The sequence below is a fragment of the Plectropomus leopardus genome, chromosome 17, assembly GCF_026936395.1.
Source record: "Plectropomus leopardus strain MGB_pleo_1.0 chromosome 17, ASM2693639v1, whole genome shotgun sequence".
NCBI classification, from domain to species: domain Eukaryota; kingdom Metazoa; phylum Chordata; class Actinopteri; order Perciformes; family Serranidae; genus Plectropomus; species Plectropomus leopardus.
Genome location: NC_142192.1, coordinates 16,744,483 through 16,772,428, shown reverse-complemented (window position 1 = coordinate 16,772,428; position 27,946 = coordinate 16,744,483). Strand labels below are relative to the sequence as shown.

General features: G+C 39.7%; 1 protein-coding gene across 2 annotated transcripts; it reads right to left on the bottom strand.

Annotated features, from left to right (window-relative positions):
* Positions 1 to 804: 804 nt before the first annotated feature.
* ptp4a2b (protein tyrosine phosphatase 4A2b) lies at positions 805 to 26,059 on the bottom strand. Of its 2 annotated transcripts, none has more exons than XM_042506204.2 (7): positions 25,903 to 26,059; positions 8,489 to 8,782; positions 8,033 to 8,141; positions 7,852 to 7,944; positions 6,976 to 7,106; positions 3,417 to 3,491; positions 805 to 2,079 (listed from the first exon to the last, which is right to left on the bottom strand). In XM_042506204.2, exons 2-7 carry the CDS (start codon positions 8,491 to 8,493, stop codon positions 1,968 to 1,970), a joined length of 525 nt encoding a protein of 174 aa, XP_042362138.1. In that variant the 5' UTR covers positions 8,494 to 8,782; positions 25,903 to 26,059; the 3' UTR covers positions 805 to 1,967. The 2 variants fall into 2 exon arrangements, with proteins under 2 accessions (XP_042362138.1, XP_087946292.1); XM_088090166.1 differs by lacking the exon at positions 25,903 to 26,059 and adding an exon at positions 22,843 to 22,861.
* Positions 26,060 to 27,946: the final 1,887 nt, after the last annotated feature.

Genomic DNA, 27,946 nt, shown 5'->3' with positions numbered 1-27,946 from the left:
TCGACTAACAACTTAAAGGAACAGTTCACCTTAACATCAAAAGTATATATTTTTCATTTTGCCTGTAGTATTATTTATCAATCTAAATTGTTTTGGTGTGAGTAGCTAAGTTCTCTCCAATATAACGGACCTGGATGGCACTTGGCTTGTGCTGCTCAAAGCACCAAAAAAAAGACATTTTAAAAAAACTTATAGCCTCATTACTGAAGATGATCCACAGACCTTGTTGTATGCAGTTTCATCTTGGAACTATTTTTTTCTACCAAACTACACCTGCCAACTGTATCACAGCGCAGAAGTGTGCATCTACTCATGGACAAGAGACTCGTGCTTTTGACAGTGCGACACGTTAACATTAATCGCACCCTCCTTGGCTGAGCTATAATGTTAGCTAGCTCAGTGGTGCCAGGTGAACTAGTAGTAAATGCTAGCTTCTTTCTGTGCGTTGATACTTTTAGCGAGTGTAGTTCAGTAGAAAGAAGACATCAAACTGCTCACATAAGGCCTCTGGATTATTTTAACCAGGTCATGATTTCTGGAAAGAGATACTGCTGTTGAGTTTTTTAAGTGTATTTTTTTTTGCGCTTTGAACACCACAAGCAGAGTGCCATCTAGTACTGTTATATTGGAGTAAAGGCAGACATCTCTATGGCCAATACCTCCAAAACTCTGCAATTCACACCAAAACAATCTAGATCGATCAACAGCACTACAGGTAAGAGGAGAAATATGTGCTATTGATTTGGGGGTCAAGTGTCCCTTAAAAAAAAAAAAAATTAAAAGGCAGAAGAAAAGACGCATATATGCTTTTTATTTCAATTTATTTATCTTTAAAGAACCAATACGAATTGGGGATGTTTTCAAAATGGGTACAATGATAAAAAACTGACCATTTTCATTCTTCTCCACCTTGTCTTTCAGACTAAATCTTCAGCTCTGTGTGTGAGTTAAATATGCATATTTAGGGGAAGTCCTATTGTAGCCCCGTTAAGGAGAATGAATAAAAGCAGGAAAAGTACCTGTTGTAGGAGTTGTTATGTTTGTTTCCTGTTTAACTGCCTGGATGAGGTGGTCTGAAGTGTATGTATACGTGTGCGTAGGATGCTAAGCAGGGTTTGGTAGGCTTATCTGAGGTGGACTGATTATTGCACTCCAACAAGATTTAAAAAAAAAAAAAAAAAGAAAAAAAAAGACATGGCTCTCAAAGGATAAAAAACATCAACAAAACTATTGGATAACAAAGTGTCCTTGCCCCTGCCAAACTCATAACTGCCACACATATCATATCTTGTGAATAAATATTGCAGACATATTCAAACTGAGTGAACCCCTAAACTGAAAGTGACTTTAAGAAAGTGAAGGGTAAAAGGAAACATTACTGCATTTCAGGTGAACCTTTCGAGTTTTTGTGCAAAAAAAAAAAAAAAAAAACACCCCAATACCAAAATGGACAGTCACAATATGTGTTCAAAGTTTAAAAATGTTTTTCTAAAAAGGTACATTATTCTGGCCTAATCATAATGTCAATAATTAGTGGAAATAAAAATAAGCAATATCATTTAACATTTCATCTTTTCTTCACCATTATTTGTGTAAAAATAAAAATTCACAAAATGGAAAATGTTATCCCATGATTACAACTGAAAAAAAAAAAGAAAAAAAAATATAGAAACAGGATGGACTCAAGTTGAAAAAATTCTGGCCCGTGGTTGTACAGTATAACCGGGAGGCGGGCCTATCTGTGTGCTTTGACCTTCCATTCATTGGTTCGGCTGGTGGATCCCCAGATCTGGATTCATTCATTCGATCACTCGCTAGCTCTCCAATCAATTAACCATGACTCAGTGTTAACAAATCATCACAATAATTACTGATAGCACTCTCTTCATTTTTTTTTTGTGTGTATCTCCCTTTGTTGGAAGATTCCCCCGCTAGATGCACATAAGAAAGATGCACTGACAGGAAGCCTACTGCACACAGCAGTTGTGGCTGTTGTTATCCTTGAACCGCAGACGCATTTTGGGTCTGTATTTCTCGAGGTAAAGAAGCTGTTTGGAGTTGAAGGCTCCACGTCTCTTCCTATGAAAAAAAAACAAAAAAAAACAGGGAAAAATGAGATTAAACAGCTATATCTACAAAAGAGGGCCGATAGCACATTATAGCACTACAATCATTTCCATAGTGATGAAAGAAATAATTCTACATTTTGGGAAATACACTCATTTGCTTTCTGGCAGAGTCAGTTGAAAAGATTAATCACACTTTTATATCTATATTTTGAATATAAGGCAACAGTAGGCAGCCTGTTAGCCTAGCTAAAAATAAAGACTGGCAACAGAGGGAGACAGCTAACCTGGCTCTGTCTCAAGACAACAAAATCCAACTGTCAGCACCTCTAAAAAACAATTATTAACACCGTATATCTTGTTTGTTTAATCTGTCCAAATATAAAAGTAAAGACATCAATATGCTATTTCCATACAGTTTATGTGCTGGACTATTTCTTGGAGCTTGGAGCAGTAACTTCCTGGAGTCTAAAGACATTTTCACACATGCACTTCAAACTTGAAAATATCAAAACATTTCCCAAAGGAGTTGCATGTAAGACGCAATTGTCTGCATCATTTGGAATGGACATCAAATGGACCTTATCCTGTGAACTCCGTAGTACAAAGTGTGTATAATGTCTGACAGTGTCAAGTGTGAATGAAGCAGCTAATTGTCGAACGAACGGGCGTGGGGGTGACATTTCTATCAAGTGGCTCATGCAAAACTGGAAGAAAACAATTTAATTTACATAAAGAAGGCAACAAAAATGTCTACATGGAGAGACAAAAGGATTGAGGAACTTCTGTTTATAAGGGCAGATGCCGAAATCATCAGACACATTCAAGGAATGGTAATAGACTTGGTGTAATTTGCGTCATGTCCTGCCTCCTGCAGGTGATTATTTGCATTAAATGAGTACGCGTCTGACATGGACAATCTCCTGATATATACAGCGTTTATGAAAAGAAAAACGATAAAAAAAAACATTGCCCGGGGTTCAAACGAGAAAAAGGCTTAAGCTAGTAAAGATGCAAACAGGTTTATTTTCCAAAATGCTGTATTATTCCTTTAACACTGGACTTCTTGAAGGAACCAGTGTTGTTTCAAGTGTAAATACCAGACTCGAGAGTTATAGTTAAAGATTTACTTTGCGCACTACAGACTGACAGATGCCAAAATGAACAAGTCATTGATATCAACAAATCAAAGGAATATAAATCATTAAATGATTTACCTCAACTTCAATTACAGTTTGGCTAAAAACCACAAGGGGCCATCCATCTTTTTACATCAACTGCATCATTAACTGATTTAAGACTCAATCTTTAATGAAACCTTAAAAGTACAAATGTAGGAAGGGTACTTACTGCCTTATGTACTGCACAGCGTCCTCATACTTCATCCCACACTCAATGAGGGCTAAGGCCACCAGGACTGGAGCTCTGAGAGGTGAAGAAATCCAGTGGACCAGTTCACAGAAGACAGAGAGAGAAGCGAAGGAGGAGAGAAGGAGAAAAGAAGATTAAATGCCATGGTTCACATGGTTCCATAGTGATACAGTGGCGGGGAAGGGAGAGGGTTTTAAACCTGGGAAACAGGCCTGGGAAATCAACAGGGGTGCACAAGTTCACTGTTGACCTGCTGGGGCACGGTGCTCACACCATAAGCCTCTCTCTCTCTCTCACACACACACACACACACACACACACACACACACACACACACACACACACACACACACACACACACACACACACACACACACACACACACACACACACACACACACACACACACACACAAACTGTGATATGTTACAGCAAGACAACCTTCTCCTTTCTCACCAGATGAGAAAAAAATAAATATAAAAACTTTGCAGACCACTTGGCAAGTCAGATCAGAGTGCTGACAGAGCATTTCCTTGAGTGGCCTTTCTCTCACACAAAATTCTCAAGGGTTAGTATGTGAGAAAAGAGGAGTTGAAAGAAAATAAGAAGGGGAAAAAACAATACGATAGCGTGAAAGGAGGAATGAGAATATTGTTAAAGAAAGGACAAACAACAACAAGGCACAAAACTGCAGCCTCCCACACTAAGGGCCTTAAGAGAATTTTGGCTCGTGTAAGGCGGATCAGACCGTAAGGCTGTGGAAAGCCCAGATGACTGCAGTAAACACAGGACAGGGAAGAAGAGGAGATGAATTCAGAAAATGCCAGTCTGACCAAAACTGGTAATTATACAACCCCTGGAATGCCACAGCAATGCAAAATGCTGGAAGCCATTGAGAACTGATTGGCTTGTTGCGCGTTCGTGGTCAGGAAAGACATTTTCACACTAGCTCGCCCACATCATGTGCTTCTGCCTTCTTTGTTTTCACACTTGTGTTGTTACTCGGCAGAATTCATCTGTAATTTGCTGCCACACTGGTCCATGAATAAGATATCTGCACATCATTTGTGCAACCTCATGACCAACAGACAGATCACATGCGAATGTAGTCGCCTTTTTTTCTTTCTTTTTTTTTTTCCAAGTCAGCAGAGGCAATACACTGTTATGATTAATGAAAGATGTTTCAACCAACTGATTGTCTATTAACAGAGCACTAACAGGAGCGGGAGGAGAGCACGATCATTCAAGAAAACGAATAATCAGCAGGGTATACTTAGGTACAGATGCACAGGTACATTACAGCACATTTAGTTTCACAGCCAGCCAAGTCAGCCTTGGGCTGTGTAAGTACTGAAGAAGCAACAAGAGTTAAAAGATCAGAGGGGGGCTGAGAGAAAGGCTAGAAGCTCAGGAGAAAGAAAGACTTATACGGACAAGTAACTAATTAGTGCTCTCTGTGGCCTTGTTTATTTACATATTCTAACAGGTGGCCAAATCTATCCCTTTGACACAGAGGAGATGAAATGATCTAAGCACAGACTGCACAAAGGAAGTGGACGTAGCCACAGTGATGTCACCCAATGGTTTCTGGGTTACTGTTCTGAAGTGGTAGTAGTGTTGTATTTTGAATGTCACCATTTTGGTTTTATGGAGGCAGAAGTGACCATATTTGGACAAGAGGGTGAAGTTGACTGACATGCCTCTATCCTGCTTGACAGGTTGGCTTAATAGCAAATCTATTTTACTCTAAATGGGTTCAGAATTTAACTAAGGAACACCATGCTCTATTGAAGAAGGCTTGAAACTAGCAATTGAGATCAGGAAAATATGAATAAATAACCTGCCTTAAGATTTTTCAAACATTTTAGATTCACTCTCTTTTTAAACATAATATGAGCTTGCTGGCATACATGAAGAGAGAGACAGAACGTAGGGAGAAAATGAAGAAACATACATAATGGTTAACGAAACTTCATGCGTTGCCACATATCAGAGCTACATTATCCTACAGAAAATAAATTAGACGTTATTTGATGTTTCTATACGTGGAGGGTTATCCACAGAGGATTTCTGTAGCAACTTCATTACACACAACAAAATCCAAAAACTTTTCCAAAACTTTTGGAAAACATGATTGTGAAACTCTATGATCTTTCCAGGTTTTTCATAACAGTGGAAACCCTAAAAGGCAGTTCTGCATTAGCTTTACATTTTAAACCTTCTTTTATACAGTCTATGGCTCTAAACACCCACACAACATCACAGTGAACAGATAATACTAACAGGAAGGGGAAACACATTAGGTCAAATGGGTAGCATTACACTGGGGAACGAGCTACTGCTGACAAGCTTCAAGTTTGCTTTGCTGCTTTCCAATTGGTGTTCTACACCAAAAAAGTATAACATACATCAAACATGGCTACACTTTAAAGAGTGATTGTTGTTTAATTTGTTTAACACCCAAACTCACCCACCCCTACCGTCACAGTTCAGATCATTGCTACAGCGCCTCTGTCTTTCCCCCTACCTTTCTACATGTTTTCAACTATTTTAGCCTTTACAATAGCCAGCAGAGGCTCACATTTTACTGGTGCACCTGAAACGTAGCATTTTTTACTAACAAACATGGATAGCAGTAACACTGACATGTGCAATGCCGTGTAATTTAGGGGAGTGGTGTACCAGGGAATGTCATAGGTTTCCATGTTTTTTTAGACATCTAGAGAACAGAATTACTCAGCAAAAATCTAATTATCTCCCTTGCAAAAAAAAAACCCCAAAACAAAACACAGATAGACTGGGACCAGAATAATTTCACAGTATGATAAGTGACAGAACACATAATTCACTTATTCAAACTAGAATTACTGTCACATGATTGCATGCCTTAGCAAACCACTCAAGCTGCACTTTCAGTTTACATCTATGTCTCCGCTATGGCTTACATTCCAGAGTTATGACACTGAGTAATGGCCAGAAAAGTGTTTTTGTAGAACATTGTGGGGTCACAGTGACACTGACCTTTGAACACCTAATTCTAATAAGTTTATACTTGAGTCCAAGTGAATGTTTTTCTTAAGATATTGCATTCACAAGAATGAGACAGACAAACGTATAGATAGAACTCAAAATATAATGCTTCTATCTACAGCTATTGCCAATGTGGAGGCATACAAAGTTAATTTTGTGTTAGGTATTCTTTCAGCACCTCTGAGTTAGTAAATTGTCTGAGCTTCCATGCTGCCATTGTTTGCTGGAGCCGGATAATCAGCAGGAAAAAGTTAGATGGAAAGTCTTAGCCGTATCCACAAACCTGATTTCCCTTAAACCTGAAATATCTGCCACTGGAGGAGAAATTTTATGGTACTCACTCACATCCATATCACAATATCTCTTACAGGACGAAGTAGCTATGTGGATTTCACATCTGAGGCCAGTCAGAACTTAACCGTATAACAATCCAGACCACCTAATCTGCCTGTAGAATTATTGTTACATCTCTTGACAAAAAAAAAAAAAAAAACAGCTAGCCACTCACCGGCCAAGTCCTGCCACACAGTGCACAGCGATGCAGCATCCAGGTTCCTCTCGAAACTTGTTGTTGACCAGCTTGAGCCAGTCTTCCACAATCTGGTTGGGAGGAGGGGCCCCATCATCGAAAGGCCAGTCCTAGAGAGCACAGAAGAGAGAGTGTTTGTGTTTGAGAGTTCAAAAGGACAAACACAAAAAAGGAAAGGCTGTCATATGTGTACGTGTGTAAACCGTCTCTATATACGCTATATATCCTTTATTTAACAGGTGAAAGTCTCACTGAGATTTAAAATCTCTTTTTCAAGAGTCACCTGGCCAAGAAGGCAGCATGAGACAATGTCACGCCAATTAATACAAGCAGACAAATACGCTGTCACACATTATAAATGAGCAAACATAAAATACAGTCAAAATGAAACAAGTGCAAGTGTCTAAGACAATCTTGGTGGTTTTTTGAATAGCAATCACATAGACCACGAGTACCACTTTCTTGATCCTTTAAAGTTGACTTGAATTCCATGATAGCTATCAGTTCAGGCAATTTCAGGTCCTTCCGTTAATTATCCCACGAAAATGGGGCAGCATATTTAAAAGCTTTCTTGTCAAACCTTAGGGATCAACATCTGTAGAAAATTGTGAGAGTGCAGGCCATATTGGTTTTGGTTTTCACAAATGTATGTACACAAACAAGAAGGAATCAACTCAAGCAAAGATTTATATACAAAAAGCAACCAATGCGAGTGTCTGCAGACGGACAGAGAAGGCCATTTAACAGTAGTGTACAGTGTGTATTAGTGCACGTGGTTTCCACTGCCAGTAATAAAATGTAAAGCAAAACAGAACACAGCATCAAACTTCTTTAGGCACTAGTCTTAACTCTTACCAGGACCTCTATCCCCTCCTTCTCGACTGGAGTCTTATCGTAGGTGGCATCGCAAACTCTCACCAGTGTGTTCACATCACTGTTTTTCAGGTCCTGGCAGGAATCAGAGGAGAGAGGATTTTAAACAAAGGACTTGCAAACTAATGCACGCAGATACCAACAGAGACAGAAGTGGGCATACCTCTGTGAACTTGTTGAGCGTGGCATTGGTGGGGTTGTGGGTGATAAGGAACCTCATGCTTTCGTAGGTAATCTCGACTGCAGCGGGGCGGTTCATGTTGGCGAGACGGCTTAAAAAACAATTACAATACAATACTCTTACAAAACAAAAGAGACTTTTGGCTCAGAAGTCAGCAAAGACTGCTAGGAGACTTATGTGTTCAAAGGAGGGTAGAATAAATAAAAATGACAACACGTGGTGAAGGATGGGTCAGGAGGACAACAGGTGTTCAACTACGGGATGATGTACACAGAAAAGGGGAACAAAAAAAGGATGGACTAGTCCACAGTACTCCGGGATGTAAAAAAAAAACAAAAAAAAAAAAAATGAATTAATACAAAACCAAAAAATTAAAAAGAATTTTAAAAAAGACAAAAAAGATGGAGAGACTATCCAGGAGTCATCCAATCAGTTTACCCCATTCAGGAGAGCTGTTTGTGATTGGCTGTTCAAGGAGAAAGTGGAGAGCAAAGATTTGTCGTATTGGTTGGGACAGGGCAGGGCAGTCGGGCCAAGGACTACGCAGTTTCCCAGGGGGCCTTTGGATGAGTCAGCAGTTCCTTGTGTGCTGGGCAGTCAGGGGGGTTTCTGGGTAGCGTAGTCCCTCAGGGGGCGGCCGATTCACTTCTCCACAGAGGTGAGGTGCTGTGCCTGGCAAAATTCTCCGCTCACACACGCCATATAGGTACGGCCCAAATCAACACAGAAACCCTGCCAAGAGAGGACAAAGATGGTGAGTGAGGTTACACGGTAGTAATGACATCACACTCGGACCTATGGAGACTGAGCTGTCTCGTTTTCCTGTTTTTAAATTCCTCCAGGGATCAATTAAGTATTTCTGATTCAGATTCTGAATAACAACTGTGTACATAAACGCGCTCGGTGATTGTCTTGTAACAGTTTCAGAGAGCTAGCTAGTGGGTCGCTTGGTAGTTGTGGAGTTAATGACAGCTGGTGAGTCTGAATTTCCTCCCAAACTTTTTTGGATAAATATGCAGCTATGAATAATATTAGAATATTATCATCACAAAGGTGTATGTATTAAAGAATGTTAGGTATATACTATAAATGTAATATCTTAATACGTGTGGACAAAAATGTGTCAACTTTTTCTACAAAGGACATGCAAAGTTTCTACAGAGGCTGACTTTTGTTTGACTGACTGGAAACCTTGGAGGACATTGAAACGAGGCATCTGGATTATTTCAAATGATTTCATTCATGTATAAACAGGTCAAGTTTGTTTTTATGTTTAGAAACAATTAAATCTTGAGATTAATTTATAGAAAAATTGAAAATGACATATTTTCCTCAAATCGTCCAGTAGTACCCACAGCTTTAGTGTTATAATCTTGATTTCCATAATCCCTTTGGCAACATTTACGTTCGGTTAATCAAGAAGACGAGTACACAATATGTTGCATGCTCAAAGCTGTGGTCATAATGGAAGAAGTTGTATCTTGAACTTTAAAGTTAAAATGTATACTATACAGGACTGTCAAAACAGTATGCAGTCTCACACAAAAGTAATCACTTTCAATGATCATTTTAAACCCATGAGAAGTGTGTAGCAGTGTATTCTTTTCAGCAGAAACCCTGTCATCTGCACGCATTTCATTGTTTTCTGTATTTTGGACACTGTTGGGCAGAGAGCACAGTTGAGGTCCGGACTCTGGACTATAAAAAAGTAGCAACCAGGTGCAGGAGCGGAAGCAGCACACATCCAAGAGGAAGCTACAAAAATGTACATTAATCCACATTTAAACAAATGTAAATGCACCTGAGTTACAGTAGCTGCGGAGCTCATTTCCATCAGTATTCCCTTGCCTGATGTTAAAAGGCATCCTTAAATAGTAAAACTGCAAACAAAGTACAGAAAAATGCAAATATTTTCATTTTATTTTACCTTTATTTACCCTATGCAGTCCTATTGAGATTCAAAATCTATTTTTTAAGGAATCCTGGCTAATATGTGGCATAAAGAATTTCACAAAAAAGAACTGTATGGCAAGGCGAAACGCAATTTGTGATCGGCCTTCACATTCACTGGCACTACTGTTTACAAACAGTAACCAACTATGTCAGTGTGATGTACCTTTAATTTTAATAATCTCCCTCTGCACTTCTGAATTTCAGCTTTCTGCTCATGTAATTTTAGGTCCATAAACTCAAAAAAGGTACCATCATGATGACCATATTTACTTTCAGGCCTTAATATATTCATCTGCTGTGAACTGACTACAACTGTGGATTACATCACCCTGTCAATTCACCACCTGTTACTGAAATGGAAACTAATAATATGCACAGTACCAAGCACACACGCTTCACAAGGGTGTCTTAGAGAACAGGTAATGTCTGGTCTGTAACTAGCCAGGGAGCAGTAAGTCAAATGGTGCCAAGTCCTTGACAGTCTAAACCCAGCCGCCACAAACTGGCTGGAACCGTCTCAGAGCAACATAGGAGGGAGGTAGGAAGGGAAGGGGAGGGCGGAGGGAGTAGGGGGAAAGTGGATGACGAGAGCTGGCTATCACTACTCTAACTACGTACACACACAAGTGGTGGGCGGGAAACGAAGAGAAAGGGCTTGGACTTCAGCACCGTGTCACAGGCAGTAGTCACAAGGTGAGGATTGCAGGGTGGGCAAAGCTTCAAACAGATCTAGTATTTCAGTCCCACGCTCCCTATTTTCACCTCCTTGAGACTGACACAAGACTCCCTGTGCTCTTTCTGACTCTCTCTCTGTTCCTATTTAACTCAGTCATGATTTACTCTAGATATTAAAACTTAACTAGATCCTGAGTGATCATTTTAAACTCAAACTGACAGTTTCTGAAAAGGAATCTGTCATGTTGTCATGAACGAGCTGGTGATTTGTGTTTATTGTTTTGTATTATAGTTGGTGTTTTAAATTGTGTCAAATCATGTTTGTATAGTATTATATGTAGTTGTTGAGTCATGCATTTTTAAAGGCCCATCTAGGGACGGGCATTGCCAATTAGCTTAGGCTATAAATGCTGTGGTATGTGGCATCAGTTTTATGCTATATACTTGTCCCTATTGAAATAAATAAATAAACCTTAAGATGCTATATATGCTGTTTAATACTGGTTCTCTTTATCCCACCTGCTTGATTTCTATTAATCCAGTTACAGGCATCTATTTTTTTTTACAACCCAAGGCCACTCTTCAAAACCTGACCAACTCTCTGCTCTTTTTCTCTTGCTCCCACCCACTACCCCAGTGTCACTTATCCTCTCAGTTAACTGCCAACCACAGAGCCACTGTCAAGGGGATGCATCAACCCACTCTCCTCCATAAATTTCTTTCCTCCCCAGTCTTTTATAATTGGCAACAGCCACAAGGGCACTCAAAACAGTCTTGATTTATATTTTTTTGCATGATGGCCATGATCCTCTGTGACGCCTTTAATTACCGCCTCTGAGCAGTACTGAACACAGTGTGGCATTGCTGCATGCAGATGACTGAAGGTTGGGGGAAAAAAAAAAGGGTAACCAGACTTTAAAAGCCTGTTGGCTTTAATCCTCCAGGAATGAAAAGGATGGACAAGGGGTGAGAGGTGGGGAGTAAAACGTGTGTGCGTTTCACCTGTGAAATCTGACTGTGGAAAGCAGAGCAGGCAGCTGAGAGACTGAAACATGGAGTAAACACTGAAGTAGAAAAGAGCCAACAGACAAACCAAGTACACCACAATGACAGCTTATGCTAAAAGATGAAGAGCAGCTGGTTTGTGGATGGATGCCCAGATGCACAAAGTGACTTCATACAGTCTGTGTTTTAAACGTGGCCAATAGTCGGGTTACTGAGAGCAAAAAGACAGACCATAAGACCATTTCAAAGTTTACACTGCTATATACATGAAGAACATCTGGGCTAGGTGGGAAGAAGTTGTTAAATAACAATTATTACAACACTATGTTTTGGCTACCATTCCCTCAGCATGATTAATATGATTCTTAGGTTCCCACACATATCCATAGACAAAATTTCTAAACTTTTAATGACTTTTCAAGGTCCCATGATTTTCTCAGGAAGAAAATGAAGAAGCAAATTTCACGGTAAACAAAACACTGTAAAACATCAATGTACATCAGAGCTACGTTACGTCGACAGCTACAGGAAATAACATTTGCCATTATGTGGCATGACGTGAAAGCTTATCCATAAGTGGTGCTCTGTTTATGAGGAAAAGGGTGCAGGTACAGAGCACTGAGGTGCGGAAGGGCAAACTTTTTTACAAAAGCCTAAATCCTGCCGTCAAAGCCATTTTAAATAAGAGACTCCAGAGTGTCTGCTGTCGTGTGTCGTCTGTTATACAATGTGTACAGTGCTGTATGTGTAAAGTAATTTCCCCTTAGGGATGATTAAGTCTAAAGTTTGAAGTATTGTATTTAAAAATTTTATTGTAGGCAACTGAACCCTGGCCTCAGTCTTGAGCGAGCTTGTCAATAGAGAAGTGAGTAAACTGTGGTAACATTAGGCCTGCGCTGCTGGGAACACATGCAAATCACTCTGAAATTTGCAAACTGGTTCTGCAGTTACACACTGCACAGATGCAGGAAGAACTAAACAAACACACACACACACACACACACACACACACACACACACACACACACACACACACACACAGATACCATATCTGTTTGTAAAAGCAAAAACATGTTTAACCACACAGGAAACGAGCAGTTTAAACTAAAAGAAAAAAATAAATAAACTCAAGGCTAGACAATGAGCAACTGTCAGCAGCGTCAAACATGAATGGGTGAAATGCTATTGATTTACTGTTTAACCATAACACAATCAGTGTATGCAAAATACATTGCAGCAGCAACTGATGATTATTTTAATTATAGATTAATCAGACAATTATTTTATCAACTGATCAGCTGGTCTTGTTTGTCTAAAAGTAGTGAGAAAGCTGCACAGTTGTACAACCAACAGTCCATGACCCAAAGATAGTCAGTTTACTAAAGCACAACACTCAGAAACCCAGCAGATTTACATCTGAGATTCTGGAACCACAAAACATGTGACATTTTTTATTTTAAAAAAATACTTCAATGACTACCAAAACTTTCATTAGTCAACCAACCATTTCAGTCTTGCATTCACTGTCTATCTTGGCAAAGCTGAACAAAGCAGCATCTCAACATTGAAAGAGCAATGTCTCTCCCCAAAAAATCTCTTACAGTGACTAAGGAGAAAGAACACAAGCAGAGAGAGAGAGAGATGGCAAGTGTGAGAGAGCAGGGAGTAGCAGTGTGAGCTGATAAGGACCGCAGTATCACAGAACAGAAAAGGACACGCAAACCTAAACAGGTGATAAAGTCGCAAAAGAATGGGAATCAGGGCATGGGTATCCTGACACTGCTAACTCATCGTTTTGGGATGATTCATCAGTCTGTCTGGCAAAGCAGAAAGCCACGTCAGGTTTAAAAGCAAACTGAATGACAAGCGTATTCAAATGGAGAGTAAGAGACGAGGCAGTTTGTTATCTTGATTATACAGTAGCAGGTTATATGATTTAATATTTTCCATTGACAAAGCTCATTATATCAGCAACAGATTGGAACACTGCCCATGGAAGTTGTAAAATATCACAGCTGAAGTGCATGGAGACAACTGCTACAGTGATAGTCATAATTGAAAGCCTTCCACAGCAGTGAGCATTTTATTGCCATGGGACTTATTAATTGTAGAGCTAAGGCTGTGGGCAGCTTTTGCTGACACCTGATAGCTGTCAGGTGGCGAACCCTCATCACTCGCACCAGTTATACACATTCTCTATGTACACCATGTACATAGTGTAGATAGTCACAAGCTGGATGAGGAAATATATTTGCCACAAGGGCAAGGGGGGCTGTTCTAAAATTAGAAGGAAAAAACACACACACACACACACACACACACACACACACACACACACACACACACACACACACACACACACGCACACGCACACGCACACGCACAAATGTCTGGACATTGAATATACAGACTGGAAGGGCATGGTGGCAAAACGTCAGACTTTTACACAAAATGTGGAATGTCTGAGTCCATCTTCTTCCCGCCTTGTGAAAGATTTTAGTTAGTATTACATGCAACCCTGTCTGGTGGTCTGAGGCTGTGCTTGAGTCTCGCTGCTGTTTTGTCTGGAGACAGACTGGGCATGACCAGACTGTACTGCCTTGAAGCAGCTGGAGGGCTACTTGACTGTGTGGGAGCAGAGTCAAGAAGCAGGGGGGAGCGCCTGTCATCCATTGCAGAACGGAAAGTGTGTGTGTGTGTGTGTGGGGGGGGGCTCTTATTGGGGGGACAGCAGCATGGACAGCACGAGGAAGCCAAAGGGACTGACACTGTTGCCCTACATACCCACCTGCTTGCTACTCTCAGTGCACCCACTCTGCATTCTCCTTTCAACTGCCTGATATAGCTCACAGGAGGATCAGAGGAAACAATCACACTATCAATCACAATCGCTATCAAACTCAAAGAAACTGTCAATGAGTGGGAATAGAAATAAGGTTAAATGTCATAAGGAATGTCTTCATTCCTGTGGCCTCTGTGAATGCCAAATAATAGATAAAAGATATGTTTGGAAATGTCAAGGAGGACAGGGACAAAGGAATAGTAACATGAAGAAAGCTGGTGAGATGTGAAGAAAAAAATCATCAAGAGGACACAACAATGGATAAGCTAGATCAAGCAAGCAAGAAAGAAAGCCAAAAAAGCTAAGACATGCAAAAAAGTAAAGTCAAAAGCTTGGCAGTGACTATGGCTGAGATAAAACAAAGGATCACACCTGCCCAAGGGTCCAGCTGGTTCCTTGCAGTGACGACAATGCTGTTGATACACCAGGTGGGCCGATCTCACTTAAAAAGCTGTTCACAACCTAACTGTGTGCTCACACCAACCCGCCAACAAGAGATAAAGAAACCACTATTCATTCATTCTAAATGAGTGCTGGGACACAAGAAGAAAAAGCAACAGCTGGTTGGGAGATCTCAGTGACTTGATGACAGGGAATGCTGGGCAGGGGCCAGCTTAATAAAACAGCTCTACTGACAGACATATGCCTACTTTTAGGGTGTTTTTTACACTTCAAGATGTTTTCACTATCAAACCGTGGCATTTTCAAAGGCCCTGGTACATTTGGTTAGGTGTGACAGTTGGTGTCAAACTTAGGTGTGGACCAGACAAGCAGTCTCTGGTTCACCTTAAAACTGTGGTGGTGGTGCCTGCACTGTGTTCATGGACCACACTCCAAATTTGGAGGGTGGACACAGAACAATACACAGCGAAACAGATGTATCTAAAAAGGTTTGCAGTCAGCTGTGTGCATTGTACACAAACCAACCAGCCAGCAGTTTGCAAGGCTGGGGTGGAGATGCATGCCCAAAAGAAACGCCTACATTTCTGGTCGAAAAAAGAGACACACCCACTTCATTACATACTTGGATATCAACTGGTTTTCAGAAATGCACAAATATCGCAACACACTGACCTTTTCAAAAAGCTGGCTGAAGGAATTAAAATGCGAGGCTGTGTTTGTATGCTCCAGCACATCACGTGATAGGGAACTGAGGTTAATGGGAGTATGCACAGCTGCATGTAAAGGGGAGTATCAGTGGAAAATTCATTTTCGTTAATCAAGTAAACAGCTTAGTAGGAATATTGTTTTTTCCAGAATAAGGGCAAAAAAATATATTTTGAGCATGTGATCGTATTCAGCGGTAACTGTCAGTTAGATACAAGGTCACAACACAAACATCTTGACATTAGCCTACTGTGAAGGTGCAGCTGCATCATGACGTGCTGCACGCACATAGGCATGACTGGTTTTCATCTCTTTTTGCATGTCAGCAGGGACTCAGTTACAGTAATAGAATGAAAAGCATCTTATTTTATTAAGTTTACAAGTTCGGCATAATTGGTGCACCTTTTGCCACAAATGACTGTTGCACAATAAAGACTCTAGAATATATAGAAGCAAACTGTCAGAAACATCTCCCAAATATACTTTGGTTTACCCTCAAGTATTTAGGTCTGAGAAGTCTGCAAATGCTTTTAGTGGGCCTCAAGATAAGCAAATTTACTTCAAAATCAATACAGACAAAAGCATGCTATGGGCTCTCGGGACACAGTCCAAGAGTGAAGGGGCCTATCAATGTGGGGTATGGTAACAGATCATCACAACACTCAGCAAACAGCGCACGCACACACATAAAGGAAGTAGTGTGCCTTACTCTCCCCTGCTCTTAGTCATGCTTGAAAACACACAAAGACAAACAGACTAGCAAGCAAGAAAGCAAATATACACACACACACACACACACACACACACACACAACTACAATACACTATACTACTTAGGGTTTTAATCTTTCTTTCTGCGCCTCACCAGTTCATCTAGTGTAACAAGTGAGGCTGAAATCTCCAGGCATGCCAGGACAAGACGGCATTGAGAGATACACTCCAACAGAGATCCTTAACCGTTGCTGTGCCTCCAATGTGCTGCACACCCCTGGGGTTTGCAAACAGGAGCCTCGGGCTGAAAGTGATCCTTCAAGTCAGTAGATTCTGTGTGGCCTCATGCTTTGTTGACTGAATTCTGATAACGTGCCCGCCCGTCGGTTTCTGAGAATGTAGGCACCCAGCGGGAAGGAACTGGTACACGTCCATTCAAAACTTTTCTAAGAACAAAACCTTAACTTCACTTGTCATGAGGGTAGGGAAGAGTTGGCGTGACAAAGGTTAATTATGGCTGTGTGGGAAGTGTTGCCACCACTTCAGGTGACCAATCCCCAGAAGCATCGTTTATCCAGTGACAATCTGCTGGATACAGAACGCACTGCTCTTTTCTTTTTTTGCACTTATTAAAGCTGCTGTAGTATGTATATAGCTGCAACGATAAGCCTCACTGGTTAATTGTCAACCATTGTTAAATTAATCCCAAAGAAATTTGAAAATCAATCTGTTTGATTTTTTTTTTTAGAAAATAACCCTGAAAAATTCAAAGATTCCAGCTTCTTAAATGTAAATACTTGCTGGTTTCTTGTGGACAAGACAAGACATTTGAGGATGTCATCTTGAGCTTTGGGGAACATCTGCAGAAATTTTAGTTCACCCCTTTCTGGCATTTCATAGACCAAACAACTAATTGTTTAGTCATGAAAATAACTGCCAGAATAACCAATGATGAAAATAATTGTTAGTTTCAGCCTGACTTGATCTAGATGTAATGGACTTTCATCTGTGTTACCTCATGACTTTGCATTCACTACAAATATACTAAGGTGTGTTTTCATTATGTAACAAAACAAAAGTGCTGTATTGTAATCCAATTTCCCCTCACGATCAATGAAATATTCCATTGCCATTTAGGTGGCCAAATTTTTTAAAGGTTTAAAAGTGACTGCTTTTGGTGATGCACCTATTGATTACTTTTTGATTGATGCATCAAACAACTGTTTTTCCCAATAGGTCGATTCATCTAACAACTAATTTATCAATTATTTGAAAGACTTTCTTTTTTTATTACTCTCTTGATATAAAAAGCTGCCAATATTCATCCCCCAGATATTTAAATAATACATTCATATGCAATAGTGTAAAACCATTTTAGCAGCAGCCTTGGGCTGTAGTTCTTTCTACAAAGGAATCAATACTTTGACCATGTGCAGCTTACTATATTGTGACATTCATTGCACTAGCACCAGGGTTCCATCCTGCAAAAGTTTTTAATACTTTATTTGGGCCGTGATTGGACTCTTTTTAAAAGTTACAACACTTGTATTATAATTGAAAAGGCCATTGTTGCCAAAATTCTAAAAATGAAGAATAAAAAGTTTAACCTTTATTATTGAAAAAATATTAAAAACGATGGATGAAATCAAAGATGGTCATGTCTTGAACATGTACTCTATCTCTTAAATTAGGTAAATCCTGCCTCAAATGCTTAGTGAAGCAGTTACAAGCAGTGCGTATATACGATAGTGGGTACGTTTACAAATTCCAGTGCCAAATGCAGTAATTTCTTGTCTAGGTTTAAACATGATGTATAGTACAAAAGTGGAAATGTGTGCATTATCATAGGAAAGCAGTTTGAATGTATGTATGGACAAAAAGCTGCACAGCAAAAAACATAATGTGTGAATATGAGCAAAAATAATAGGCTACCTGTCCCTGTCACCTAATCAGAGCCTTACAATTGGGACATGAGTCACAGTTGGTCACGTCTGTGTTTACCTGTGTCAAAGCAGAACCGTGCACAGACGGTCTGACTCAGGCTTGTGGTTGTCTCGGTCTGAATTATAATAAACCTGTGTTTTTCACAGGGCTATTACCACAGACCCCTAAGATATACAGGCTCCCCACTCTAGGTAGTAGTACTTGAAAATGGACTAGAAAAACCACAGCACAGACATCTCCATGGAGCAGGACAACATTGTACTCTCAATCCAAAACTCAGATGTGGTAATGAGCCACAAACATTTAACAGTGTGCTCGGGGAAGACCTTAAAGCCTAAAGGCTTGGTGTCAATTACCACAATTAATAACTGAAGATCTGGTATTGCTGACAAAATGAAAACCAAGATGGCAACACTAAGAGTATAAATAAAACCTTCATTAAGACTTTCCTTTTGCGCTCGCTTGTAAAGAAAAAATATCTCTCCTGTTATAGCCTGTCTGTGGGTGGACTGTGTTTGATCAAGCCTAGAAATAGGTCCGGGATACAAAATGACCCTCCATAAATGCAACACTCCAACCCAACAGAAATATAAAAATACTCAAGGCTGCCGACAAGTTAGATGCTTTATAGATCCACAACAATGTCTCACCTACCCTTGTTAAGGTGCTTTTAAGCAGCTTAAAACTATAGTTAAAGTCTGTAGAAAGGAAGTGCAATTAAGGAAATAAACATCAGTTGTACTGACAAATAGCTTAGGACCAGTGTGCTCACTGAGACAACAGGAATGCTTTACTGCAGTGTGAATATAGATAAAAATGCTGTTGTAGGGCAAATATTTTTACTTTTCCAAATTTATTACTTCTTCATTTTAAATTTTAAACGTATTTTGTTTAAGACAAAACTACAAAGAAAGAAAATCAAACGGCTAACTCAGAACAAAAGGCTAATAGTAAAAAAAAAAAAAGGCTTTAAAAGAAGATGATGCCTTGACAAGAATAACTTTGAGGTCCTGATGTGGAGCGTTTACAATGACATGCTTAAAATATTGATAGGCTTTTAAGTTTACTGGCAATTTAAATTCTAGATCACTTCCCTAAGAATAACACAGGACTCTTTTAGTCTGTATGAACAATGAAAAAACAGCCCACTTGCTTTCATGCAATATATCACAGTAGACTAGAGGTTTCTTTCTCTAGAAACCATTTGGTCATGCATAGATAAGTACAGACACCGCTTTTCAGAGAGCACAGTAACTAAACATAAGTCGAGTTTTTCTTGACTGTGAGTATGAATTTATGGAAATAACTTTAAATACCCTGGCTATAACCAATTACATTTGCAAGCAACAACTGTAATCTCAAACAGAGAAACAATTGCCTATTCAAATTAATAAAAATAGCATCTCTTTAACAAACTTAAGTTTTGGGGATATTCTTCTGCCTAAAAAAAATAACAGGCAAAAGCACAGTTTTGCAACATTTCTTCAATGTCTAAAAACATACCAGCAGCATGTTATAAGTCCTGTTCTGTGGTTCGTCAGAACAGACACACCAAAAACATTCAAGATAGAGGCTGTGAAACATGGCTATGATGTCTGTTTTTTTCTAGATTATATCCACTTATCGCTTACTGTATTCTTCACCTACAGTAGCTCAGCTGTAATGTCTTTGTAAAAGGGTGCGCACCTTAACAGTGCATTTTAAATTTGATGTGCTATTGGATTTTAATGCTTGTGATGCTGTGCCACGCCTTGAGAAAAAATAATTATTTTACTTATGATGGCAGTTGTTTTGTTGCCCATGCAGCCTTAATGCTGGTAAATGGACATTTTCATTCTGTCCCCTATTCAGCACAACAGGTTACCTCTCTGTGTTCCCAGAGGACAGGAACTAATCTTCCCGCAAGAGCACTTGTTGTTCTGGCTTCTTGTGTCCGTGTAAATGTGGCTGGAGAGAGGAGGTGAGAGGATATGTAACCCCCTATTTCCATGAACAGGCGAACACCCTGTACGCACGTACTCACACATGGCAAAGCCCACTTATCACACTGCTTTGCAGCCTCTGAGTGAGCACAGATAAACAGTGTGACGATCAAAGGCCTCTGATAGCGCTTTGGGGGGGGGCAAGGACTGATCCGTCTCTGGAAAGGACTGAAAGAGACCAGGGCTCAGTACCTTAGAAATGGGAATGAAAAGAGGAAAACATATCCAAACAAAGGCCTGTTATGTCCTCGCTGTGGCCTAGTTGCACTTTTAATCACACTTTTCACAAAATTAAACACCTGCATGATAGACACTTACAACAATACATCAACAGCTTCAAGAGACAGATGAGGAAAGACAGAAGTTAGAGCCCAATTGATTGAAACTTTAACATGCTGGGGCCTCACTTGTTTGAACATTTTCCTAATGTTTCAATGGATCACTAAATGACTGTTAAAACTCATTCGTTCAGAACAACCATGGCTACGATGTTGCAATAAAGTTAGCCGGTGGTAAGTTAGCAGATGGGGGGAAGGTACTGCTTTTAAAGTATCACTTTTCACCAGCCTACAAATGTTTCGAATAACTACCTATGTTTTAATGTGCTACTTAAATATTAATGTATAGTACTGTGCAAAAGTCTTAGGCCATCTTAAACCTTGTTATTTTAGCATTGTCATAATGATCATACATATTTATTTCTCCAGAGTCTCTTTACTAAAGTACAACCAGAAAATATGTACACAGTATTAAAACATTTTCAGAAAAAAAAAAAACTTCAACAGGCTATAGTTGCAATTATGTAGTGTGGCCTACCCCCCTTCCACTTAGCATGTCTTGAACTCTCTTGGGCAGACAAAATGAGATTTGCAGTACTCATCTTCTGCTATACCAGCAACTACTTAAGAAAAACTTCAAGATAGTCTGCCCAACAGAATGTGTAAAGGGAGGTCACACTAAGTATTGACTGCAGTCTAAAGAGGCCATTTTGTTCTGGTATATACATATACACACACATATCCTCATATCCTTTTCTGAAAAACTAATCTATGGTGGCAGAGGACTGTATATCGCAACTTTTTTTTCCAGCTGTATCCTCCCCAGACAGAATGGTTAAGTTGTATATTTGAATATGGGTCGAGGGACTATATTCAGCCATCTGAGCTCCTTTGATAAATCATAATCTCATGTCACAATCCTCAAATCGGCTCCAAGACGACATCTCCCAGCGTCTACAGACATTCATCACAGCAGTGAGCCACACCTCCACCTGTTTGCACACGCACCAACGCATGGATAGTTAACATTTAAACTAGCATAACAGGCAGAGCAAAGACGTGCACAGCTTTAATGCTGATCAGAATACAAGCTGTTCCTTTTCCATCCCATTTCGCATTGCTTCCACTCTGACAAATAACTGACAGCTACTTTCCGTGAGGCTAAACTAGTTTTACAGAAACAAAAGGTTCTTGCGTGTATATGCGTGTCTGGTTTGTGGGTTCATCTAACTATTTAGATGTCAGAAATATAGACTCCAGTCAATGCAGGGCACAATTACTAGGACCCATCATGGTAATTAGTAATTACTTTGACCAAAATCATAGTCATTTTCTAATCTAAAATAGAAATAAGTTTCAGAACAGGCAGCCAACACTCAGCAACAGACAGACCCAGAAAGGAGAATGCCTGCTCACATTTTTTGCTGAGAGGTGCAGTGTCCCACTGTGACATCAATTCTTCTGACATTTGGAGACTAAGTTGGCCTTCTGACAGCGGCATCAGGGGATACCTGTTGCCATAACAACGATTATCTCAGCAGTAGCAACAAGTGTTCCTGTAGGGAATTTTGGTGTCCCTCGCGAAGAGATCAGAGAAGAGCAATGGTGCTCTCTTTAAACATTCACAGAGAGAAGTTGAAGACGCAGCAGGGGGGTGCAGCATTAAAGAGGGTCAGGGTCCAGAGTAAAGAGAAACTGATAATGTTTTTATCTATTCTGTATGTTTTACTGACCTATATTGACTATTATTATTATTATTATGATTATTCTTCTTCTTATTATTATTATTAGATGCCTGTATACACTGACTGATCTCAGGACTTATTAACCTAGAGAGTCCAACTTCCTTACCAGAGGCATCAAATACTCACTGTGATCAGCTCCAACTAGCAAATCCATCTTTTTCAGATTATGGCCACAATGAACACATTAGTTTAAGCCACGTTGTGAGAGGTAGTCCCACATTTCATGCATTTAATAAGCTGCTTACGGAAATGAAGAAAAAGCCAGTGAGGAGCAAAGCAGTGCCTAGGCAATAGGAAAACACAGCAAGCTTGTTTATGTGCAATAACCCAGCATTTTCCAGACAATAGTTGCTTCAAAACTCTTTCTGGATCAGTAAAGGTGAACAGCTACATACGCCTACAAACAACAGCTCTAATAACAATAACAACAAGCTTTACTATAGCATGTTTTGGCAAAGGACAGTGTTTTCCCCTGCTAACAGCAGCTCTGGCAGCTGTAGCTAGACAAGGTAGCTGTAAACACAAATAACAAAAGAAAATCCTATTCCTACCTGTTGCTATAGTTTCAGTAGGCAGCCTTGCAGCAGCATCTACAAGAGTTGTCAATCTGTCAGACACTGCCAGTGCTGCGGAGCCAGTGCCTTTGCTTTATCCCAGCTCTGTGGCAACAACAGTAAACGAACGCCATGCCGACAAGGGCATGATTCATTAACCAACATGCAGCGCAAGAAACACACAAGGTGCCCATAGCTACTAATGCATAATTACATATGGCTTGGCTCTAAATGTCTTGAAATGGGGAGAAAAAAAAGTGTGGGCATCTTATCCTAGTTTTCCACTTTGAGTTGATTTCAACACAACAAAATTGCTCCGCAGCCAGGGATCTACACAAGCATAGTAAAACCAAAGCTTGTGTTGCATTCTCACCACAGCCTGACACCCAGGGGCATAACTAGATTTTAAATTGACCAAATCTGTTAAGCCAGTCACTGGAACAGACCTCTTCAACCCTACCTTTCAACACTCACAGCCACCCCGTGGCTAGATGGGCTGAATGCCAGCAGGCTACAACATAGGTGTTCTTCTCCCCCAGTAACCTCCTCTGTAAGTCGGTGTCGTGTTACTGTACACTAGGCTCGCCTTTCTCGGTTACGGTAACCAAGGCTGAGAACTTCCCTTCTTGTCACACTGCTTTTTTTATGCCGCCTGTAGACAGAGGAACCACCCTACCCTTGGTGTAAAATGTCATGCAGGCATCCAGCTACATTTGAACCTACAACAACCCACTTCAGTCTCATTACAAATCATTTGGAAGCAGGAAGGGTTGAAGCCATAGGCTATAACGGTTATAAGGTCTACCGTGATATGAAAGTTGACGATTATCATACTATGTGCATTTGTTTATTTACTATATTGAAAAAAATGTAATTGGACAGAAAATCTCACCTTTATTTTAGTTATTTTCAAAGGGGAGACTCTTTGCATATACTTCATTTAAAAATGGTTTCAAGTCTTAATTATGTTGGTAAAATATTTGTTCAACCGAAACTAACCATTGTGTTTTCATTCCTTTAAGGGTAATTCTTGCTGATAATAATAATAATAACAATAATAATTCTGTAATACCACAATACCACATCATTTTCTGAAACTGTTATCAGACTGTGAAATCTCATACCGCTGCATCCCTAGTACACAGCAATGCAAAATAAAGACACATTTCACGCAAGTCCAACAACGATACAGCGAAATTAAGGTTGATATGTTACAAACATACACAAAAATAAGGTTGTTAGGCTTGAAGTGTGGCATCTCATGAATGAGGACTTCCCACTGTTTAGGCCTGCCTTTAGCTGCAGGCCGTAAGTGGACTGAGAGGAGCGATACTATTTCTAGCTTGGGCTATGCATCGTGTGTCAATTAGCTATAACATAAAGCAGGTCACCAATATGAGTGACCTACTTCCACACCAAAGTGTGAATAGAGCATGAGCTTCTGGCACAAAAGAGTTGTGAAATTCCAGTCTTTTTTATGGGGCGAGTATGTCACTGGTGCTTGCATTACCCAAAAGAGCGCAATTGTGTGATTTGAATACAAATATGAGAACTATAACGGTTGCTTCTATCATACATTGCCCTCAATTTCTTTGGATAAAGATATTGAAAGCATCTCATTTTCTATACCCTTTACACTCAAATTAGGTCACCTTGCAGTGACTCATAAGCAGGAATGTAATTAGCTTACCTGTTACACCAGTTACTCATTGACTCATCCACCCATGGTTGTAGGAGTGTTCAGAGCTATTCATTTGTATTAGCCACCCACTAGAATTTATTACAGAGGAGACTGAAACCATAGGAAGGTCATAAATTGAAAACTGAGAGGCATGGGAATGTGCTGCGGCCTTTAGTGTCACAGCTGCTCTAGTCAACTTCCTCCCCAAGTGCATTTCCTCATTTTACTTCATCCAACATGGCTTAATGGTTGGGTGCTTTCTGCTTTAAGAAGCCAGACAAGGCTAAATTATAGACTCATATAACCTCAGCGCAAGCTACATTTTTTTACACGAAAGGCAGACGATATGAGTCAAACCGGGTAGTTAACAATAAAGGACAGTTTGACGATGCAAACCAAGAAGACACGATAACAACAGGCAGGAAATATCGTGTTGGCGGCCACGTCATTTTTGTTATTAAAAATATTAGCTTGGCATGTGGCTTCAAATGAACGGGTCAACTATGCTCTGGGTCAAGATTTGTCACAAAGGGCGGAAGGCAGTTAGCTCAGTCGCCATCTACACCTCTAGCCCCTACCTTTTACTACTAACAACGTCTGAAGCTGAATATAATGGCAACCACTGGTTATATTTTAAACATCGAAAGAGTGCTCGAAAGCCAAGACACCAGTTAAAACGTTAACCACGTCGTCGTTAAGCTAAATGTTGACCAAGAGAAATGCTACCTTTACTAATACACCACTGCACGGCTAAGGGTAACAGCAGATCTTATTTTATGAAATTGCGGACGACGTCCAGTTTGCACAATAACATGGCGTTATAAAACATCTAATGTGGTGTATTACAAAATAAAAATAAAACTCAGTGACCACATACTGATACTGGTGGTCACAACGTTATTTGTTTTGATTATTATCATTATTATTATTCGAGGAAATAGCCTTAGCCCCTAATGGCAAGCTAACGTTGCTACATTAGCTAGCAGGCTAGCTCAGCTCCGTCACTTTCCCAGTAACGTTTGGCAACCAGTCCAGAGATACGCCAAGACTGGCTATATCAGAGTTAGCTTTAACTCACTTGAGGGCGGTTAACACCGATTTAGAAAACAATACTGGTTTATATTCGTAGACGTCAACACATTCATGAACTATATTCTAGCCGCACAAGCGAGCTAACGTTAACGTGGCTACACACTCTGCTCAGACAACCACTCGTGTGACTTACTTTAGCTCCCTTGTGTTGTGCTAATCACCTCACAATATGTAGCCCAACTTTTAACCAGGCTCTTGGCGGATCTGTGTTGCTGCAATCGACCATATCAGAGGCAAGTACGAATGAGTCAGTTATAATTAGCTGGGGTGTTTGGGGTACTTACAAAGAGCAGGCTGAACATTGAAATCCCGTGACTACCCCGGAGAAAGTGGAGGGAGTGTAGAAACCGCTGCCAGGTCGCCTTTTTGTTCCTCTTCAATGTGGCAGCTTGAATTCTCGTCGGAGGTCGGGAACTGTTGTTGGGGAGGAGCCTCCTCAGTATGCGCACACCTTCATGGACTGTCGGAAATATGACTTCCAAGGAAATGACAAGACAACACGGTGAGAGGCGACTGGCAAATCAGTACTTTTCTGTGACACACGAGTATAAATGTGCTTTGTAATTCTGCAGAATGCACGCAGTGGGACGAGCAATGCGTTTCTACAAAACAAGCAGATGAATAAACATTTTTCAAACGTTTTAAACTACACTGGGCAAATACACACATCTTTTATTATATCATAATTTATTTCTTATATTTCAGATGTGCAATGTTTTTTTAAAGGGGAAATAATTCTTTACACACTGCAATAATTCAACTACGACAATCCTCCGTGCAATTATTCAAATGTGCAATATTCTTTCAACTCTTGAATGTAGGATATTTAGACTATATTCAACATAACATATTGTATGTATTGTTATTTTTCTTCTTAATTATGTATATATTTGTTGTACATTGTAGCATCATACACATGTTTTATATTTCTAACTTTCCATAATAGTTAGCCTATATACATTGTATTGTAACATAAGGTACATCGTTTTATATTTTACACACTTGACACACTCAGCACATTATCCATATTTATGATTTAAATATTCACATATTAGTGCAAATTGCCTCTTATTATTTCTGTGCTTTCATGTTATATAATTTTTTTTTCACTTAACACACTCAGCACATTATACATATTTGTAGTTTCAAAAATATTCTCATACCAGTGCTAACTGTTTTTATTGTATCCTATGTTATATTTTTACATACCTTGTGCTGCTACTTATTTCTACTTTCTATAACTCTATGCATGGAATCAGAGCGACTGTAACGAACCACAATTTCATATATTTTCAATAAAGAATTTCTGATTCTGATCAGAGTTGAGTCTGATGTCATTTAAGATGTTTAGGACAATACACATAGAATAGGAGAAGTGATGTGGAGTCTTTTATTCCTTTATTGACCCTTAATTTATTGCTTGAACCATGAGACTCATTCGGCAGCTGTTACTTATTTCCGCAAGAGTACGTATGTGCACGTCAAGTCGTTTTCTCAAGTACTCGAGTTAAATGTACGAGTTTACCGGTATCACGTGAATGCAGCATGGGGGTCTAACGTCAGTGCGACGTAAGAAGAATCCGGGTGCACGATGACAGCTCACCATGGTGACGACAGTTCCAGAAAATAACCACATAATATTATAGGCCCGCGCTCACCAGTTGTTTGGTAACTTACATTTTATTTCATGTCTTTATCCAATCACATCTCGAGTAGTTCTAATAGCCACTCGAGACATGCATATTATAGGCCACTAGGGAGTTTATAAGGCCTATTAAGGTGGTTCCACAGTGGTCCCACTACTTGCAGACCTGTTCATCAAATGTATGTATTTATAATTTGTCAAATTATCTCTCTCTCTCTCTCTCTCTCTCTCTCTCTCTCTCTCTATATATATATATATATATATATATATATATGTGTGTGTGTGTGTGCAAAAATATAGGCTATGTGTTTAGATCATATATTTAAAGTAGATTTTAGTATCATTGCACAATAAAGATTGACATATGTCCTTCTGCTTCTGATGTCCCCCTAAGATGATTTGCCACTTCAAAACACAGAGCAAACTAAGAAAAAGATTGACACTGCTTGTATAAATATTTAATTTTAACTAGACTCGTTTTGTGTTATCTGCAATTATTGTGTATTTCCAGAAACTGACTGGCACACAGCTGTTATCTAAGTGATCTTAACTGACAAGCAAATGCCTATCAATGCAGCTCTGAGCTTACTGGCAGATCAGACAAGGCTCTATCAAGTGTAGAGGCCTGACCCGTAGTTTTTACTATAATTGTATATCTCCCTCTAGTGTTCATTTCTTTGCCT

What these genes read in the sequence shown, in the direction of transcription:
- ptp4a2b (XM_042506204.2), bottom strand. An exon ending in CGCTCAACAAGTTCACAGAG is followed by an intron (nt 7,945 to 8,032) that starts GTATGCCCACTT and finishes GATTCCTGCCAG; the next exon opens with GACCTGAAAAACAGTGATGT. An exon ending in GCTGTGCAGTACATAAGGCA is followed by an intron (nt 2,080 to 3,416) that starts GTAAGTACCCTT and finishes TTTTTTTCATAG; the next exon opens with GAAGAGACGTGGAGCCTTCA.